Consider the following 19011-nt stretch of genomic DNA (forward strand, 5'->3'; position numbering starts at 1 on the left):
GATCAATATCTGTCTGGTCAATTTCAGGTCAATAAATGCGCGAAAAAATGCGCGTACGCGTTTGTGTGCGCGTTAACGCGCGCGTAAAATTTTAAATTGCTCAAAATCGTTTAACAAATTGTTTGCATACGTTTAAGGCCATTATAAGCATTTCATAAAAAATCGCGCAAAACACGCATTTTTGCACGTTTTCGTTTGTCACGGCCGAACGCAAAATAATTCCTTGTATATTAGTTTTGACAGAATATTCCTCATAATTTTTTGAACAATTTGATACCATGTTCATCTCTTTATCACTATTAATAACGGAATGAGCGTCCGTTGAAGATAAATATCCGTGCGTGCGAGCTCATGTATTACATAGCATATATTGGCAAAAACATGCCTATCAAAAGTCCATTGGGATGAATAAAGACTGCCAATTTTTGTTTAGATAGAGTATGAGTCGGAGATATGATTTCATGTCTCATTTGGCCATTAAGTACATCGTGACGTCATTATAATAGCCTTGGAAGTCAAAATACGAATACGCACATTATGACGTCAGTATCTTTATGGGAAATCGAATGTATATCTGTAAATATTGATCGATTTTCTTATAAACTTTGATATGTTGTAGCTGAGACAATCCTCCACAAGTTCATTACCAATATTTATTCATTTTGATAACGTCATTACGGTGAAAATTGTGATTGAAGTCGACATATGTCAGATTTTTGCTTAATATGCGTGTTATGTCTATGGGAGGTGATTGATACTAAATTCCAGTCTAAACTTGTTCATTATGTTGCGTATGTAGTGTGTCAAAATATCAGTTCAATGATTGGTAGGCTCTGCAATCAGGCGAAAATTTGAGCTTGTTTAGTAAATTAATAGTGTCCTTTCAAGTGGCAGAATGTTCTACAACGTAATAATTCCTGCACTTATTGTACGACACTGGATTCTTGTAAAACAAAGAAATGAATCAAAAATTATTTTATTAACTGGGAATGCAATGGGTCTGGCCCGATGTACTGTCAGACATAAGGTTCAAGCAAATTTTGGTCAACGATAAAATATATATTGTTTGTAATTGTATTTAAAAGAAAGATACCTAAAATAAACGAAATAAAAGGTCCCTGTATTCAATTGTCACCGGGTAAAAGAGATAGAGTAACACCAAGGAGAAGAATCTTAATGTATTCCTTTTCTGAATGCAGGGGAGGCCATAACCTGCAAACAATGTTCAGCGGTATATTCAACAAACGACGAGGCTTTGAACATACCATATATCATTAGAAGCTCATGTACGGAGCCTAGGCCGACAGATTGCGGAGGAAATGCCAGCTGCGTGACAATTATAAGCCTGTTTAACTTCTGGCATGAGACAGGTAAGAACAAACTAGTAATAGATGTTTCAGAAACCAAACAAGCAAATAAACTATAACGATGAGGTCTTAGAACACCGAAAAGTTTTGCTATGAACTCATTTGAGAAGCCTCGAGAGGTAGATTGCGATTAAGATGTCACAAGTTTCATGACAAAGACATGTATAGGTGTCGTGGATGACTGGATACGCCGCCGGACTGTCGATCACAAGGTCCGCGGTGCGAATCCCGCAGCAGCACTAATGACCTTTGACAAGACATTGATCTACATTTGCCACACTCCACCCAGTTAAAGTAAATGGGGACCGGTAGGAAGGAATTCCTTGAATGATACCGAAATCGGTAGCCTAGCAGAGCCAGGGTAATATTGGAGCAATTTGAGCACCATGCAGGGTGGATATGTGCGCTATATAAACATCCAATATTATTATTATTATTATACACCATCAACCTTACGCAAAAGAAAATTCGAACAGGAAATAAAAAAATATTTAACTGGCACTTTCACTGACTTCACTACTAAAAATACAAAGTTCACCTATATCGAACGCAGAGGGAAACCTGTTTAACTCGGCATTATTGGATATGTGCGCTATATGAATATCCAATATTAGTATTATTATTATCCACCATCAACCTTACGCAAAAAGAAAATTGGAACAACAAATTAACAAATATTTAACTGGCACTTTCACTGACTCCACTACTAAAAAATATAAAGTTCACCTATATCGAATGCAGAGGTTAAAAGGTTGTTTGACTAGGAGTAGGGATTTCTGCTTACGGTGACATCTAGTACGCGACTGCTTGTGACCTTATGGAGTAAACTTGAACGTTGCGTTAGAGCATCTCAACGATCACTCAAATACAGATTTAAGACCCACATATATTTTGATTAAATTAGTTTTGGTTTTTAATGATGTTAAAAAGAGGAAATAAACCTAATGATGTTTATTTTTTATCACGATCATTATCATTATTATCATTATGCTGATTATGATTATAATCATCATCATCCTCAATATAACGTGGTCTAATGTATCGGTTTGCAGAAGGTCTCATCGTCCTGACGACCATGGACCGAGGATGCAACCCCGCGCAGTATAGCCAGTTGATCCCGGCTGGAGACGTATGTCTAGATGATGCGACAGTCGCAATTATCAAAGCAGATTCGCCAGACCCATTAACCAGCCTTCCGTCCCATCTTCGTCCGATGTACCTGAATTCCAGCCTAAGCTTTTGTGTGTGTGACAGCGAGGACTTGTGTACCCCGCCCTCACCTGTCGCTCCGACCCCGCCCTCACCGGTCGTTCCGATGACTGAGCCTGCCCCAGGTAAATAGTAGCTGCACCATGGCGTATTTAGAGTGAAAGTTGCGACACGCGCGCACATTCGCGCCCTAGTGTCAATAGTCATGGAGCTCCGAGAATTCCTCTCTAGACCAAACTCTATCTGAGAGAATTTAGGCGCTCGTTGAATGTTGTTGCTGCTAATTTGTAGAATGTTGCATGTTCATACTTTATTTTTAAATTGAGAAGAAGAAGGCAAATAAGAAAGAAGAAAAAAGAAGAAGAAAGAAGAAGGAAGTAGAAGAAAAGGAAGAAGAACGATGAAGAATAAAAAGAGGAGAAGAAATTAGTAAATCGATGAATACATACTACTACTATTGCTACTTATATTTCTACTTCTACTACTACTACTACTACTACTACTACTAATATATCAAATAATAATAGGAACTAGACTTTAAATCGTCACTTTGACGAATTGGGTGATACGTATGCTATTTCTGTATCATGAAAGTATGCCGATGATGATCGAAAGAAACATTACGCCATTGGAGAGGAAAATCATTGAGGTTTTTCTGAATTCAAAATTAACATAAGTGAAAGATCGAACAGACAAAGGGTTCGAGGGTGCTTTACAGTTCGGTTCGGTATTGAGAGAAACTACACTTCTCTTGATTTCGAGTAATCACATGATTCATGGGGGTGCATGGTCATATCTAGAGCAGATTTGAATGTTGATTCCCACAACGATCTCTACTGCGCACCATCTGTTTTAGGATAGGAAACGACTGACATTTGTCATCATGATCATAGCCATTCAATATTTGTCGCTTAGGTGCTGCAAAAGTCAACTGTGTCCATTTGTACATTGAATTCCACCCAAAATGAAAAATCACTTTCTTTAGTGATGTTCTTATTTTCTTCCAGTGCCACATTCAAGTTTGAGAGACAATGATTTCGTCCAGGATATGTTGTCTTTCAAAGGCCATGATTTTGGAAAAGGATCAAACATTTAAAAACACAATCCGATCATTTACTTCATTTGATATATTGATCACATTTTTCTTCACTTTTGAGAACTTCACAGGGTTTATATTAATAATCTTTACACCAACGAACAAATCATATATATGGTTTTGCTTAAAACAAATAATAATAATCTTTCTATACAAAAAGCAATTCTAGCAACTGCCACTATACAACAAAATGTCTTTCCATTCCAGATAGACTTACTCACATGCTTTGTATTTTGATAAGTAGTTTTTAAAATAAAGTAACTATTTCCTTTCCTGTCATTACTCTAATTTAAGATAGCTTTTTTTAACTTGATTTTCGTGTTTTCCGTCCAAAAAAGATAAATCTGTCAAAATGGTAATGATTTTTCTCGTCATTTATATTCCACTTATTGTCTTTGGAACTCATTTTGCACAGATACCGACGATTGTACACCTAATCCGTGTCTGAATGGAGGAGGTTGCACTGATGGAGTTAACAACTTCACGTGTGCCTGTGCTGCTGGCTACGAAGGAAATACGTGTGACACAGGTAAGCTACACATTCTAAACAGATTACATACCTATATACATACATTTTTAGGTAAAGCAAAATCCACCAAAATTTGTAGTCGTTGCTCATTAAGAAATTAAAGATAAAGAGCGATATAGGAAATTAAAAGAAAGAAACATTACGCCATTGGAGAGGAAAATCATTGAGGTTTTTCTGAATTCAAAATTAATATAAGTGAAAGATCGAATAGACAAAGGGTTCGAGGGTGCTTTACAGTTCGGTTCGGTATTGAGAGAAACTGCACTTCTCTTGATTTCGAGTAATCACATGAAACATGGGGGTGCATGGTCATATCCGGAGCAGATTTGAATTTTGATTCCCACAACGATCTCTATCGCTCACCATCTGTTTTAGGATACGAAACGACTGACATTTTTCATCATGATCTTAGCCATTCAACATTTGTCGCTTAGCTGTTGCAAAAGTCATCTTTCTATACAAAAAGCAATTCTAGCAACTGCCACTTTACAGCAGAATGTCTTTCCATTCCAAATAGACTTACTCACATGCTTTGTATTTTGATAAGTAGTTTTTCAAATGAAGTAACTATTTCCTTTCCAGTCATTACTCTAATTTAAGATACCTTTTTTGACTTGATTTTCGTGTTTTCCGTCTAAAAAAGATAAATCTGTCAAAATGGTAATGATTTTTCTCGTCATTTATATTCCACTTATTAGGTGATACGTAACGAAGTCTACGTATCACCTATTGATTTCGTCAAGATTTTTATTATTATTTATTAGGTGATACGTATGAAATATACGTATCACCTTTTGATTTCGTCAAGATTTTTATTATTTATTTATTTCTTATTTATTATTATTCCTCGAATTTGTTCGCAGGATATCTCAAGACTGAATAAAGCCATTATCATGAAACTTGCCATGATGATAGATCTTAGTCTAACTTAGAACTGCGTGACCTTTTAGAGAGTGAAAATTATCGTGACGTCATCCAGGCGCCATTTTGTGAAAATAAACTTATGATCATATCTTCATAACGGAAAGGAATTTCTCATTTATAATTATTAGGATTAAGATCAATATCTGTCTGGTCAATTTCAGGTCAATAAATGCGCGAAAAAATGCGCGTACGCGTTTGTGTGCGCGTTAACGCGCGCGTAAAATTTTAAATTGCTCAAAATCGTTTAACAAATTGTTTGCATACGTTTAAGGCCATTATAAGCATTTCATAAAAAATCGCGCAAAACACGCATTTTTGCACGTTTTCGTTTGTCACGGCCGAACGCAAAATAATTCCTTGTATATTAGTTTTGACAGAATATTCCTCATAATTTTTTGAACAATTTGATACCATGTTCATCTCTTTATCACTATTAATAACGGAATGAGCGTCCGTTGAAGATAAATATCCGTGCGTGCGAGCTCATGTATTACATAGCATATATTGGCAAAAACATGCCTATCAAAAGTCCATTGGGATGAATAAAGACTGCCAATTTTTGTTTAGATAGAGTATGAGTCGGAGATATGATTTCATGTCTCATTTGGCCATTAAGTACATCGTGACGTCATTATAATAGCCTTGGAAGTCAAAATACGAATACGCACATTATGACGTCAGTATCTTTATGGGAAATCGAATGTATATCTGTACATATTGATCGATTTTCTTATAAACTTTGATATGTTGTAGCTGAGACAATCCTCCACAAGTTCATTACCAATATTTATTCATTTTGATAACGTCATTACGGTGAAAATTGTGATTGAAGTCGACATATGTCAGATTTTTGCTTAATATGCGTGTTATGTCTATGGGAGGTGATTGATACTAAATTCCAGTCTAAACTTGTTCATTATGTTGCGTATGTAGTGCGTCAAAATATCAGTTCAATGATTGGTAGGCTCTGCAATCAGGCGAAAATTTGAGCTTGTTTAGTAAACTAATAGTGTCCTTTCAAGTGGCAGAATGTTCTACAACGTTATAATTCCTGCACTTATTGTACGACACTGGATTCTGGTAAAACAAAGAAATGAATCAAAAATAATTTTATTAACTGGGAATGCAATGGGTCTGGCCCGATGTACTTTTAGACATAAGGTTCAAGCAAATTTTGGTCAACGATAAAATATATATTGTTCGTAATTGTATTTAAAAGAAATATACCTAAAATAAACGAAAGGTCCCTGTATTCAATTGTCACCGGGTAAAAGAGATAGAGTAACACCAAGGAGAAGAATATTAATGTATTCCTTTTCTGAATGCAGGGGAGGCCATAACCTGCAACGAATGTTTAGCGGTATATTCAACAAACGACGAGGCTTTGAACATATCATATCTCGTTAGAAGCTCATGTACGGAGCCTACACCGACAGATTGCGGAGGAAATGCCAGCTGCGTGACAATGATAAGACTGCTTAACTTCTGGCATGAGACAGGTAAGAACAAACTAGTAATAAATATTTCAGAAACCAAACAAGCAAATAAACTATAACGATGAGGTCTTAGAACACCGAAAAGTTTTGCTATGAACTCATTTGAGAAGCCTCGAGAGGTAGATTGCGATTAAGATGTCACAAGTTTCATGACAAGGACATGTATAGGTGTCGTGGATGACTGGATACGCCGCCGGACTGTCGATCACAAGGTCCGCGGTGCGAATCCCGCAGCAGCACTAATGACCTTTGACAAGACATTGGTCTACATTTGCCACACTCCACCCAGTTAAAGTAAATGGGGACCGGTAGGAAGGAATTCCTTGAATGATACCGAAATCGGTAGCCTAGCAGAGCCGGGGTAATATTGGAGCGCTTTGAGCACCTTGCAGGGTGGATTTGTGCGCTATATAAACATACAATATTATTATTATTATTATCCACCATCAACCTTACTCAAAAGAAAATTCGAACAGGAAATAAAAAAATATTTAACTGGCACTTTCACTGACTTCACTATTAAAAATACAAAGTTCACCTATATCGAACGCAGAGGTAAACCCGTTCAACTTGGCATTATTGGATATGTGCGCTATATGAATATCCAATATTAGTATTATTATTATCCACCATCAACCTTACGCAAAAGAAAATTGGAACAACAAATTAACAAATATTTAACTGGCACTTTCACTGACTTCACTACTAAAAATACAAAGTTCCCCTAAATCGAATGCAGAGGTTAAAAGGTTGTTTGACTAGGAGTAGGGATTTCTGCTTACGGTGACATCTAGTACGCGACTGCTTGTGACTTTATGGAGTAAACTTGAACGTTGCGTTAGAGCATCTCAACGATCACTCAAATACAGATTTAAGACACACTTATATTTTGATTAAATTAGTTTTGGTTTCTAATGATGTTAAAAAGAGGAAATAAACCTAATGATGTTTATTTTTTATCACGATCATTATCATTATTATCATTATGCTTATTATGATTATAATCATCATCATCCGCAATATAACGTGGTCCAATGTATCGGTTTGCAGAAGGTCTCATCGTCATAACGACGATGGAGCGAGGATGCGACCCCGCGCAGTATAGCCAGTTGATCCCGGCTGGAGACGTATGCCTAGACGATGCGACAGTCGCAATTATCAAAGCAGATTTGCCAGACCCATCAACCAGGCTTCCGCCCCATCTTCGTCCGATGTACCTGAATTCCAGCCTAAGCGTTTGTGTGTGTAACAGCGAGGACTTGTGTACCCCGCCCTCACCTGTCGCTCCGACCCCTTCCTCACCGGTCGTTCCGATGACTGAGCCTGCCCCAGGTAAATAGTAGCTGCACCATGGCGTATTTAGAGTGAAAGTTGCGACACGCGCGCACATTCGCGCCCTAGTGTCAATAGTCATGGAGCTCCGAGAAGTTCCTCTCTAGACCAAACTCTATCTGAGAGAATTTAGGCGCTCGTTGAATGTTGTTGCTGCTAATTTGTAGAATGTTGCATGTTCATACTTTATTTTTAAATTGAGAAGAAGAAGGCAAATAAGAAAGAAGAAGAAAGAAGAAGGAAGTAGAAGAAAAGGAAGAAGAACGATGAAGAATAAAAAGAGGAGAAGAAATTAATAAATCGATGAATACATACTACTACTATTGCTACTTATATTTCTACTTCTACTACTACTTCCACTAATATATCAAATAATAATAGGAACTAGACTTTAATTCGTCACTTTGACGTATTAGATGATACGTATGCTTTTTTTGTATCATGAAAGCATGCCGATGATGATCGAAAGAAACATTACGCCATTGGAGAGGAAAATCATTGAGGTTTTTCTGAATTCAAAATTAACATAAGTGAAAGATCGAACAGACAAAGGGTTCGAGGGTGCTTTACAGTTCGGTTCGGTATTGAGAGAAACTACACTTCTCTTGATTTCGAGTAATCACATGAAACATGGGGGTGCATGGTCATATCTAGAGCAGATTTGAATTTTGATTCCCACAACGATCTCTACTGCTCACCATCTGTTTTAGGATACGAAACGACTGACATTTTTCATCATGATCTTAGCCATTCAACATTTGTCGCTTAGGTGTTGCAAAAGTCAACTGTGTCCATTTGTACATTGAATTCCACCCAAAATGAAAAATCACTTTCTTTAGTGATGTTCTTATTTTCTTCCAGTGCCACATTAAAGTTTGAAAGACAATGATTTTGTCCAGGATATGTTGTCTTTCAAAGGCAATGATTTTGGAAAAAGATCAAACATTAAAAAAATAGAATCAGATCATTTACTTCATTTGATATATTGATCAATTTTTTCTTCACTTTTGAGAACTTCACAGGGTTTATATTAATAATCTTTACACCAACGAACAAATCATATATATGGTTTTGCTTAAAACAAATAAAATAATCTTTCTATACAAAAAGCAATTCTAGCAACTGCCACTATACAACAAAATGTCTTTCCATTCCAAATAGACTTACTCACATGCTTTGTATTTTGATAAGTAGTTTTTCAAATGAAGTAACTATTTCCTTTCCTGTCATTACTCTAATTTAAGATACCTTTTTTGACTTGATTTTCGTGTTTTCCGTGCAAAAAAGATAAATGTGTCAAAATGGTAATGATTTTTCTCGTCATTTGTATTCCACTTATTAGGTGATACGTAACGAAGTCTACGTATCACCTAATGATTTCGTCAAGATTTTTATTATTATTCATTAGGTGATACGTATGAAATATACGTATCACCTTTTGATTTCGTTAAGATTTTTATTATTTATTTATTATTTATTATTCTTCCTCGAATTTGTTCGCAGGATATCTTAAGACTGAATAAAGCCATTATCATGAAACTTGCCATGATGATAGATCTCAGTCTAACTTAGAACTCTTTGACTTTTTAGAGAGTCAAAATTATCGTGACGTCATCCAGGCGCCATTTTGTGAAAATAAACTTATGATTATATCTTCATAACGGAAAGGAATTTCTCATTTATAATTATCAGGATTAAGATCAATATCTGTCCGGTCAATTTCAGGTCAATAAATGCGCGCAAAAATGCGCGTACGCGTTTGTGTGCGCGTTAACGCGCGCGTACAATATTAAATTGCTCAAAATCGTTTAACAAATTTTTTGCATACGTTTAAGGCCATTATAAGCATTTCATAAAAAATCGCGCAAAACACGCAGTTTTGCACGTTTTCGTTTGTCACGGCCAAACGAAAAATAATTCCTTGTATATTAGTTTTGACAGAATATTCCTCATAATTTTCTGAACAATTTGATACCATGTTCATCTCTTTATCACTATTAATAACGGAATGAGCGTCCGTTGAAGATAAATATCCGTGCGTGCGAGCTCATGTATTACATAGCATATATTGGCAAAAACATGCCTATCAAAAGTCCATTGGGATGAATAAAGACTGTCAATTTTTGTTTAGATAGAGTATGAGTCGGAGGTATGATTTCATGTCTCATTTGGCCATTAAGTACATCGTGACGTCATTATAATAGCCTTGGAAGTCAAAATACGAATACGCACATTATGACGTCAGCATCTTTATATGAAAACGAATGTATATCTGTAAATATTGATCGATTTTCTTATAAACTTTGATATGTTGTAGCTGAGACAATCCTCCACAAGTTCATTACCAATATTTGTTCATTTTGATAACGTCATTACGGTGAAAATTGTGATTAAAGTCGACATATGTCAGATTTTTGCTTAATATGCGTGTTATGCCTATGGGAGGTGATTGGTACTAAATTCCAGTCTAGACTTGTTCATTATGTTGCGTATGTAGTGCGTCAAAATATCAGTTCAATGATTGGTAGGCTCTGCAATCAGGCGAAAATTTGAGCTTGTTTAGTAAATTAATAGTGTCCTTTCAAGTGGCAGAATGTTCTACAACGTAATAATTCCTGCACTTATTGTACGACACTGGATTCTTGTAAAACAAAGAAATGAATCAAAGATTATTTTATTAACTGGGAATGCAATGGGTCTGGCCCGATCTACTTTCAGACATAAGGTTCAAGCAAATTTTGGTCAACGATAAAATATATATTGTTCGTAATTGTATTTAAAAGAAATATACCCAAAATAAACGAAAGGTCCCTGTATTCAATTGTCACCGGGTAAAAGAGATAGAGTAACACCAAGGAGAAGAATATTAATGTATTCCTTTTCTGAATGCAGGGGAGGCCATAACCTGCAAAGAATGTTTTGCAGTATATTCAACAAACGACGGGGCTTTGAACATACCATATATCGTTAGAAGCTCATGTACGGAGCCTAGGCCGACAGATTGCGGAGGAAATGCCAGCTGCGTGACAATTATAAGCCTGTTTAACTTCTGGCATGAGACAGGTAAGAACAAACTAGTAATAGATGTTTCAGAAACCAAACAAGCAAATAAACTATAACGATGAGGTCTTAGAACACCGAAAAGTTTTGCTATGAACTTATTTGAGAAGCCTCGAGAGGTAGATTGCGATTAAGATGTCACAAGTTTCATGACAAAGACATGTATAGGTGTCGTGGATGACTGGATACGCCGCCGGACTGTCGATCACAAGGTCCGCGGTGCGAATCCCGCAGCAGCACTAATGACCTTTGACAAGACATTGATCTACATTTGCCACACTCCACCCAGGTAAAGTAAATGGGGACCGGTAGGAAGGAATTCCTTGAATGATACCGAAATCGGTAGCCTAGCAGAGCCGGGGTAATATTGGAGCGCTTTGAGCACCTTGCAGGGTGGATATGTGCGCTATATAAACATCCAATATTATTATTATTATTATACACCATCAACCTTACGCAAAAGAAAATTCGCACAGGAAATAAAAAAATATTTAACTGGCACTTTCACTGACCTCACTACTAAAAATACAAAGCTACCTATATCGAACGCAGAGGTAAACCTGTTCAACTCGGCATTATTGGATATGTGCGCTATATGAATATCAAATATTAGTATTATTATTATCCACCATCAACCTTACGCAAAAAGAAAATTGGAACAACAAATTAACAAATATTTAACTGGCACTTTCACTGACTCCACTACTAAAAAATATAAAGTTCACCTATATCGAATGCAGAGGTTAAAAGGTTGTTTGACTAGGAGTAGGGATTTCTGCTTACGGTGACATCTAGTACGCGACTGCTTGTGACTTTATGGAGTAAACTTGAACGTTGCGTTAGAGCATCTCAACGATCACTCAAATACAGATTTAAGACACACATATATTTTGATTAAATTAGTTTTGGTTTTTAATGATGTTAAAAAGAGGAAATAAACCTAATGATGTTTATTTTTTATCACGATCATTATCATTATTATCATTATGCTGATTATGATTATAATCATCATCATCCTCAATATAACGTGGTCCAATGTATCGGTTTGCAGAAGGTCTCATCGTCCTGACGACCATGGACCGAGGATGCAACCCCGCGCAGTATAGCCAGTTGATCCCGGCTGGAGACGTATGTCTAGATGATGCGACAGTCGCAATTATCAAAGCAGATTTGCCAGACCCATTAACCAGCCTTCCGCCCCATCTTCGTCCGATGTACCTGAATTCCAGCCTAAGCTTTTGTGTGTGTGACAGCGAGGACTTGTGTACCCCGCCCTCACCTGTCGCTCCGACCCCGCCCTCACCGGTCGTTCCGATGACTGAGCCTGCCCCAGGTAAATAGTAGCTGCACCATGGCGTATTTAGAGTGAAAGTTGCGACACGCGCGCACATTTGCGCCCTAGTGTCAATAGTCATGGAGCTCCGAGAAGTTCCTCTCTAGACCAAACTCTATCTGAGAGAATTTAGGCGCTCGTTGAATGTTGTTGCTGCTAATTTGTAGAATGTTGCATGTTCATACTTTATTTTTAAATTGAGAAGAAGAAGGCAAATAAGAAAGAAGAAAAAAGAAGAAGAAAGAAGAAGGAAGTAGAAGAAAAGGAAGAAGAACGATGAAGAATAAAAAGAGGAGAAGAAATTAATAAATCGATGAATACATACTACTACTATTGCTACTTATATTTCTACTTCTACTACTACTACTACTACTAATATATCAAATAATAATAGGAACTAGACTTTAATTCGTCACTTTGACGAATTGGGTGATACGTATGCTATTTTTGTATCATGAAAGTATGCCGATGATGATCGAAAGAAACATTACGCCATTGGAGAGGAAAATCATTGAGGTTTTTCTGAATTCAAAATGAACATAAGTGAAAGATCGAATAGACAAAGGGTTCGAGGGTGCTTTACAGTTCGGTTCGGTATTGAGAGAAACTACACTTCTCTTGATTTCGAGTAATCACATGAAACATGGGGGTGCATGGTCATATCCAGAGCAGATTTGAATTTTGATTCCCACAACGATCTCTATCGCTCACCATCTGTTTTAGGATACGAAACGACTGACATTTTTCATCATGATCTTAGCCATTCAACATTTGTCGCTTAGGTGTTGCAAAAGTCAACTGTGTCCATTTTTACATTGAATTCCACCCAAAATGAAAAATCACTTTCTTTAGTGATGTTCTTATTTTCTTCCAGTGCCACATTAAAGTTTGAGAGACAATGATTTTGTCCAGGACATGTTGTCTTTCAAATGCTATGATTTTGAAAAAAGATCAAACATTTAAAAATAGAATCCGATCATTTACTTCATTTGATATATTGATCAATTTTTTTTTCACTCTTGAGAACTTCATAGGCTTTATATTAATAATCTTCACACCAACAAACAAATCAAATATATGTTTTTGCTTAAAACAAATAAAAATAATCTTTCTATACAAAAAGCAATTCTAGCAACTGCCACTATACAACAAAATGTCTTTCCATTCCAGATAGACTTACTCACATGCTTTGTATTTTGATAAGTAGTTTTTCAAATGAAGTAACTATTTCCTTTCCAGTCATTACTCTAATTTAAGATAGCTTTTTAAAACTTGATTTTCGTGTTTTCCGTCCAAAAAAGATAAATGTGTCAAAATGGTAATGATTGTTCTCGTCATTTGTATTCCACTTATTGTCTTTGGAACTCAATTTGCACAGATACCGACGATTGTACACCTAATCCGTGTCTGAATGGAGGAGGTTGCACTGATGGAGTTAACAACTTTACGTGTACCTGTGCTGATGGCTACGAAGGTAATACGTGTGACACAGGTAAGCTACACATTCTAAACAGATTACATACTTATATACATACATTTTTAGGTAAAGCAAAATCAACCAAAATTTGTAGTCGTTGCTCATCAAGAAATTAAAAATAAAGAGCGATATAGGAAATAAAAAGAAAGAAACATTACGCCATTGATGAGGAAAATCATTGAGGTTTTTCTGAATTCAAAATTAACATAAGTGAAAGATCGAATAGACAAAGGGTTCGAGGGTGCTTTACAGTTCGGTTCGGTATTGAGAGAAACTACACTTCTCTTGATTTCGAGTAATCACATGAAACATGGGGGTGCATGGTCATATCCAGAGCAGATTTGAATTTTGATTCCCACAACGATCTCTATCGCTCACCATCTGTTTTAGGATACGAAACGACTGACATTTTTCATTATGATCATAGCCATTCAATATTTGTCGCTTAGGTGCTGCAACAGTCAACTGTGTTCATTTTTACATTGAATTCCACCCAAAATGAACAATCACTTTCTTTAGTGATGTTCTTATTTTCTTCCAGTGCCACATTAAAGTTTGAGAGACAATGATTTTGTCCAGGATATGTTGTCTTTCAAAGGCCATGATTTTGGAAAAGGATCAAACATTTAAAAATAGAATCCGATCATTTACTTCATTTGATATATTGATCAAATTTTTTCTTCACTCTTGAGAACTTCACAGGGTTTATATTATTAATCTTTACACCAACAAACAAATCAAATATATGGTTTTGATTAAAACAAATAAAAATAATCTTTCTATACAAAAAGCAATTCTAGCAACTGCCACTATACAACAAAATGTCTTTCCATTCCAGATAGACTTACTCACATGCTTTGTATTTTGATAAGTAGTTTTTCAAATGAAGTAACTATTTCCTTTCCAGTCATTACTCTAATTTAAGATAGCTTTTTAAAACTTGATTTTCGTGTTTTCCGTCAAAAAAAGATAAATGTGTCAAAATGGTAATGATTGTTCTCGTCATTTGTATTCCACTTATTGTCTTTGGAACTCAATTTGCACAGATACCGACGATTGTACACCTAATCCGTGTCTGAATGGAGGAGGTTGCACTGATGGAGTTAACAACTTTACGTGTACCTGTGCTGATGGCTACGAAGGTAATACGTGTGACACAGGTAAGCTACACATTCTAAACAGATTACATACTTATATACATACATTTTTAGGTAAAGCAAAATCAACCAAAATTTGTAGTCGTTGCTCATCAAGAAATTAAAAATAAAGAGCGATATAGGAAATAAAAAGAAAGAAACATTACGCCATTGATGAGGAAAATCATTGAGGTTTTTCTGAATTCAAAATTAACATAAGTGAAAGATCGAATAGACAAAGGGTTCGAGGGTGCTTTACAGTTCGGTTCGGTATTGAGAGAAACTACACTTCTCTTGATTTCGAGTAATCACATGAAACATGGGGGTGCATGGTCATATCCAGAGCAGATTTGAATTTTGATTCCCACAACGATCTCTATCGCTCACCATCTGTTTTAGGATACGAAACGACTGACATTTTTCATTATGATCATAGCCATTCAATATTTGTCGCTTAGGTGCTGCAACAGTCAACTGTGTTCATTTTTACATTGAATTCCACCCAAAATGAACAATCACTTTCTTTAGTGATGTTCTTATTTTCTTCCAGTGCCACATTAAAGTTTGAGAGACAATGATTTTGTCCAGGATATGTTGTCTTTCAAAGGCCATGATTTTGGAAAAGGATCAAACATTTAAAAATAGAATCCGATCATTTACTTCATTTGATATATTGATCAAATTTTTTCTTCACTCTTGAGAACTTCACAGGGTTTATATTATTAATCTTTACACCAACAAACAAATCAAATATATGGTTTTGATTAAAACAAATAAAAATAATCTTTCTATACAAAAAGCAATTCTAGCAACTGCCACTATACAACAAAATGTCTTTCCATTCCAGATAGACTTACTCACATGCTTTGTATTTTGATAAGTAGTTTTTCAAATGAAGTAACTATTTCCTTTCCAGTCATTACTCTAATTTAAGATAGCTTTTTAAAACTTGATTTTCGTGTTTTCCGTCAAAAAAAGATAAATGTGTCAAAATGGTAATGATTGTTCTCGTCATTTGTATTCCACTTATTGTCTTTGGAACTCAATTTGCACAGATACCGACGATTGTACACCTAATCCGTGTCTGAATGGAGGAGGTTGCACTGATGGAGTTAACAACTTTACGTGTACCTGTGCTGATGGCTACGAAGGTAATACGTGTGACACAGGTAAGCTACACATTCTAAACAGATTACATACTTATATACATACATTTTTAGGTAAAGCAAAATCAACCAAAATTTGTAGTCGTTGCTCATCAAGAAATTAAAAATAAAGAGCGATATAGGAAATAAAAAGAAAGAAACATTACGCCATTGATGAGGAAAATCATTGAGGTTTTTCTGAATTCAAAATTAACATAAGTGAAAGATCGAATAGACAAAGGGTTCGAGGGTGCTTTACAGTTCGGTTCGGTATTGAGAGAAACTGCACTTCTCTTGATTTCGAGTAATCACATGAAACATGGGGGTGCATGGTCATATCCAGAGCAGATTTGAATTTTGATTCCCACAACGATCTCTACTGCTCACCATCTGTTTTAGGATAGGAAACGACTGACATTTTCATCATGATCTTAGCCATTCAACATTTGTCGCTTAGGTGTTGCAAAAGTCATCTTTCTATACAAAAAGCAATTCTAGCAACTGCCACTTTACAGCAAAATGTCTTTCCATTCCAAATAGATTTACTCACATGCTTTGTATTTTGATAAGTAGTTTTTCAAATGAAGTAACTATTTCCTTTCCTGTCATTACTCTAATTTAAGATACCTTTTTTGACTTGATTTTCGTGTTTTCCGTCCAAAAAAGATAAATGTGTCAAAATGGTAATGATTTTTCTCGTCATTTGTATTCCACTTATTAGGTGATACGTAACGAAGTCTACGTATCACCTATTGATTTCGTCAAGTTTTTATTATTATTTATTAGGTGATACGTATGAAATATATGAAAATATCGTGACGTCATCCAGGCGCCATTTTGTGAAAATAAACTTATGATCATATCTTCATAACGGAAAGGAATTTCTCATTTATAATTATCAGGATTAAGATCAATATCTGTCCGGTCAATTTCAGGTCAATAAATGCGCGCAAAAATGCGCGTACGCGTTTGTGTGCGCGTCAACGCGCGCGTAAAATTTTAAATTGCTCAAAATCGTTTAACAAATTTTTTGCATACGTTTAAGGCCATTATAAGCATTTCATAAAAAATCGCGCAAAACACGCAGTTTTGCACGTTTTCGTTTGTCACGGCCGAACGAAAAATAATTCCTTGTATATTAGTTTTGACAGAATATTCCTCATAATTTTCTGAACAATTTGATACCATGTTCATTTCTTTATCACTCTTAATAACGGAATGAGCGTCCGTTGAAGATAAATATCCGTGCGTGCGAGCTCATGTATTACATAGCATATATTGGCAAAAACACGCCTATCAAAAGTCCATTGGGATGAATAAAGACTGCCAATTTTTGTTTAGATAGAGTATGAGTCGGAGATATGATTTCATGTCTCATTTGGCCATTAAGTACATCGTGACGTCATTATAATAGCCTTGGAAGTCAAAATACGAATACGCACATTATGACGTCAGTATCTTTATGGGAAATCGAATGTATCTCTGTAAATATTGATCGATTTTCTTATAAACTTTGATATGTTGTAGCTGAGACAATCCTCCACAAGTTCATTACCAATATTTATTCATTTTGATAACGTCATTACGGTGAAAATTGTGATTGAAGTCGACATACGTCAGATTTTTGCTTAATATGCGTGTTATGTCTATGGGAGGTAATTGATACTAAATTCCAGTCTAGACTTGTTCATTATGTTGCGTATGTAGTGCGTCAAAATATCAGTTCAATGATTGGTAGGCTCTGCAATCAGGCGAAAATTTGAGCTTGTTTAGTAAATTAATAGTGTCCTTTCAAGTGGCAGAATGTTCTACAACGTAATAATTCCTGCACTTATTGTACGACACTGGATTCTGGTAAAACAAAGAAATGAATCAAAAATAATTTTATTAACTGGGAATGCAATGGGTCTGGCCCGATGTACTTTTAGACATAAGGTTCAAGCAAATTTTGGTCAACGATAAAATATATATTGTTCGTAATTGTATTTAAAAGAAATATACCTAAAATAAACGAAAGGTCCCTGTATTCAATTGTCACCGGGTAAAAGAGATAGAGTAACACCAAGGAGAAGAATATTAATGTATTCCTTTTCTGAATGCAGGGGAGGCCATAACCTGCAACGAATGTTTAGCGGTATATTCAACAAACGACGAGGCTTTGAACATATCATATCTCGTTAGAAGCTCATGTACGGAGCCTACACCGAGAGATTGCGGAGGAAATGCCAGCTGCGTGACAATGATAAGACTGCTTAACTTCTGGCATGAGACAGGTAAGAACAAACTAGTAATAGATATTTCAGAAACCAAACAAGCAAATAAACTATAACGATGAGGTCTTAGAACACCGAAAAGTTTTGCTATGAACTCATTTGAGAAGCCTCGAGAGGTAGATTGCGATTAAGATGTCACAAGTTTCATGACAAGGACATGTATAGGTGTCGTGGATGACTGGATACGCCGCCGGACTGTCGATCACAAGGTCCGCGGTGCGAATCCCGCAGCAGCACTAATGACCTTTGACAAGACATTGGTCTACATTTGCCACACTCCACCCAGTTAAAGTAAATGGGGACCGGTAGGAAGGAATTCCTTTAATGATACCGAAATCGGTAGCCTAGCAGAGCCGGGGTAATATTGGAGCGCTTTGAGCACCTTGCAGGGTGGATTTGTGCGCTATATAAACATACAATATTATTATTATTATTATCCACCATCAACCTTACTCAAAAGAAAATTCGAACAGGAAATAAAAAAATATTTAACTGGCACTTTCACTGACTTCACTATTAAAAATACAAAGTTCACCTATATCGAACGCAGAGGTAAACCCGTTCAACTTGGCATTATTGGATATGTGCGCTACATGAATATCCAATATTAGTATTATTATTATCCACCATCAAC

The 19011-nt window shown here is 36.0% G+C and overlaps 1 protein-coding gene across 11 annotated transcripts in view; it reads left to right on the top strand.

The window, feature by feature from the left end:
- Positions 1 to 19011, top strand: part of LOC763130 (neurogenic locus notch homolog protein 1-like) — a 58123-nt gene that overhangs the window by 14254 nt on the left and 24858 nt on the right. For 4 of the 11 annotated variants that reach the window (XM_030988537.1, XM_030988540.1, XM_030988546.1 and 1 more), the window contains exons 9-19: positions 1200 to 1370; positions 2420 to 2701; positions 4088 to 4201; positions 6454 to 6624; positions 7672 to 7953; positions 10846 to 11016; positions 12065 to 12346; positions 13725 to 13838; positions 14870 to 14983; positions 16015 to 16128; positions 18207 to 18377. In XM_030988537.1, the coding sequence (XP_030844397.1) occupies positions 1200 to 1370; positions 2420 to 2701; positions 4088 to 4201; positions 6454 to 6624; positions 7672 to 7953; positions 10846 to 11016; positions 12065 to 12346; positions 13725 to 13838; positions 14870 to 14983; positions 16015 to 16128; positions 18207 to 18377 (1986 nt within the window). The remainder of the gene's footprint in view (positions 1 to 1199; positions 1371 to 2419; positions 2702 to 4087; positions 4202 to 6453; positions 6625 to 7671; positions 7954 to 10845; positions 11017 to 12064; positions 12347 to 13724; positions 13839 to 14869; positions 14984 to 16014; positions 16129 to 18206; positions 18378 to 19011) is intronic. The other 7 variants (XM_030988543.1, XM_030988538.1, XM_030988539.1 and 4 more) reach the window with 7 other exon arrangements.

The sequence above is a fragment of the Strongylocentrotus purpuratus genome, unplaced genomic scaffold, assembly GCF_000002235.5.
Source record: "Strongylocentrotus purpuratus isolate Spur 01 unplaced genomic scaffold, Spur_5.0 spur5_scaffold_17, whole genome shotgun sequence".
In the NCBI taxonomy this organism is placed as follows: Eukaryota; Metazoa; Echinodermata; class Echinoidea; order Camarodonta; family Strongylocentrotidae; genus Strongylocentrotus; species Strongylocentrotus purpuratus.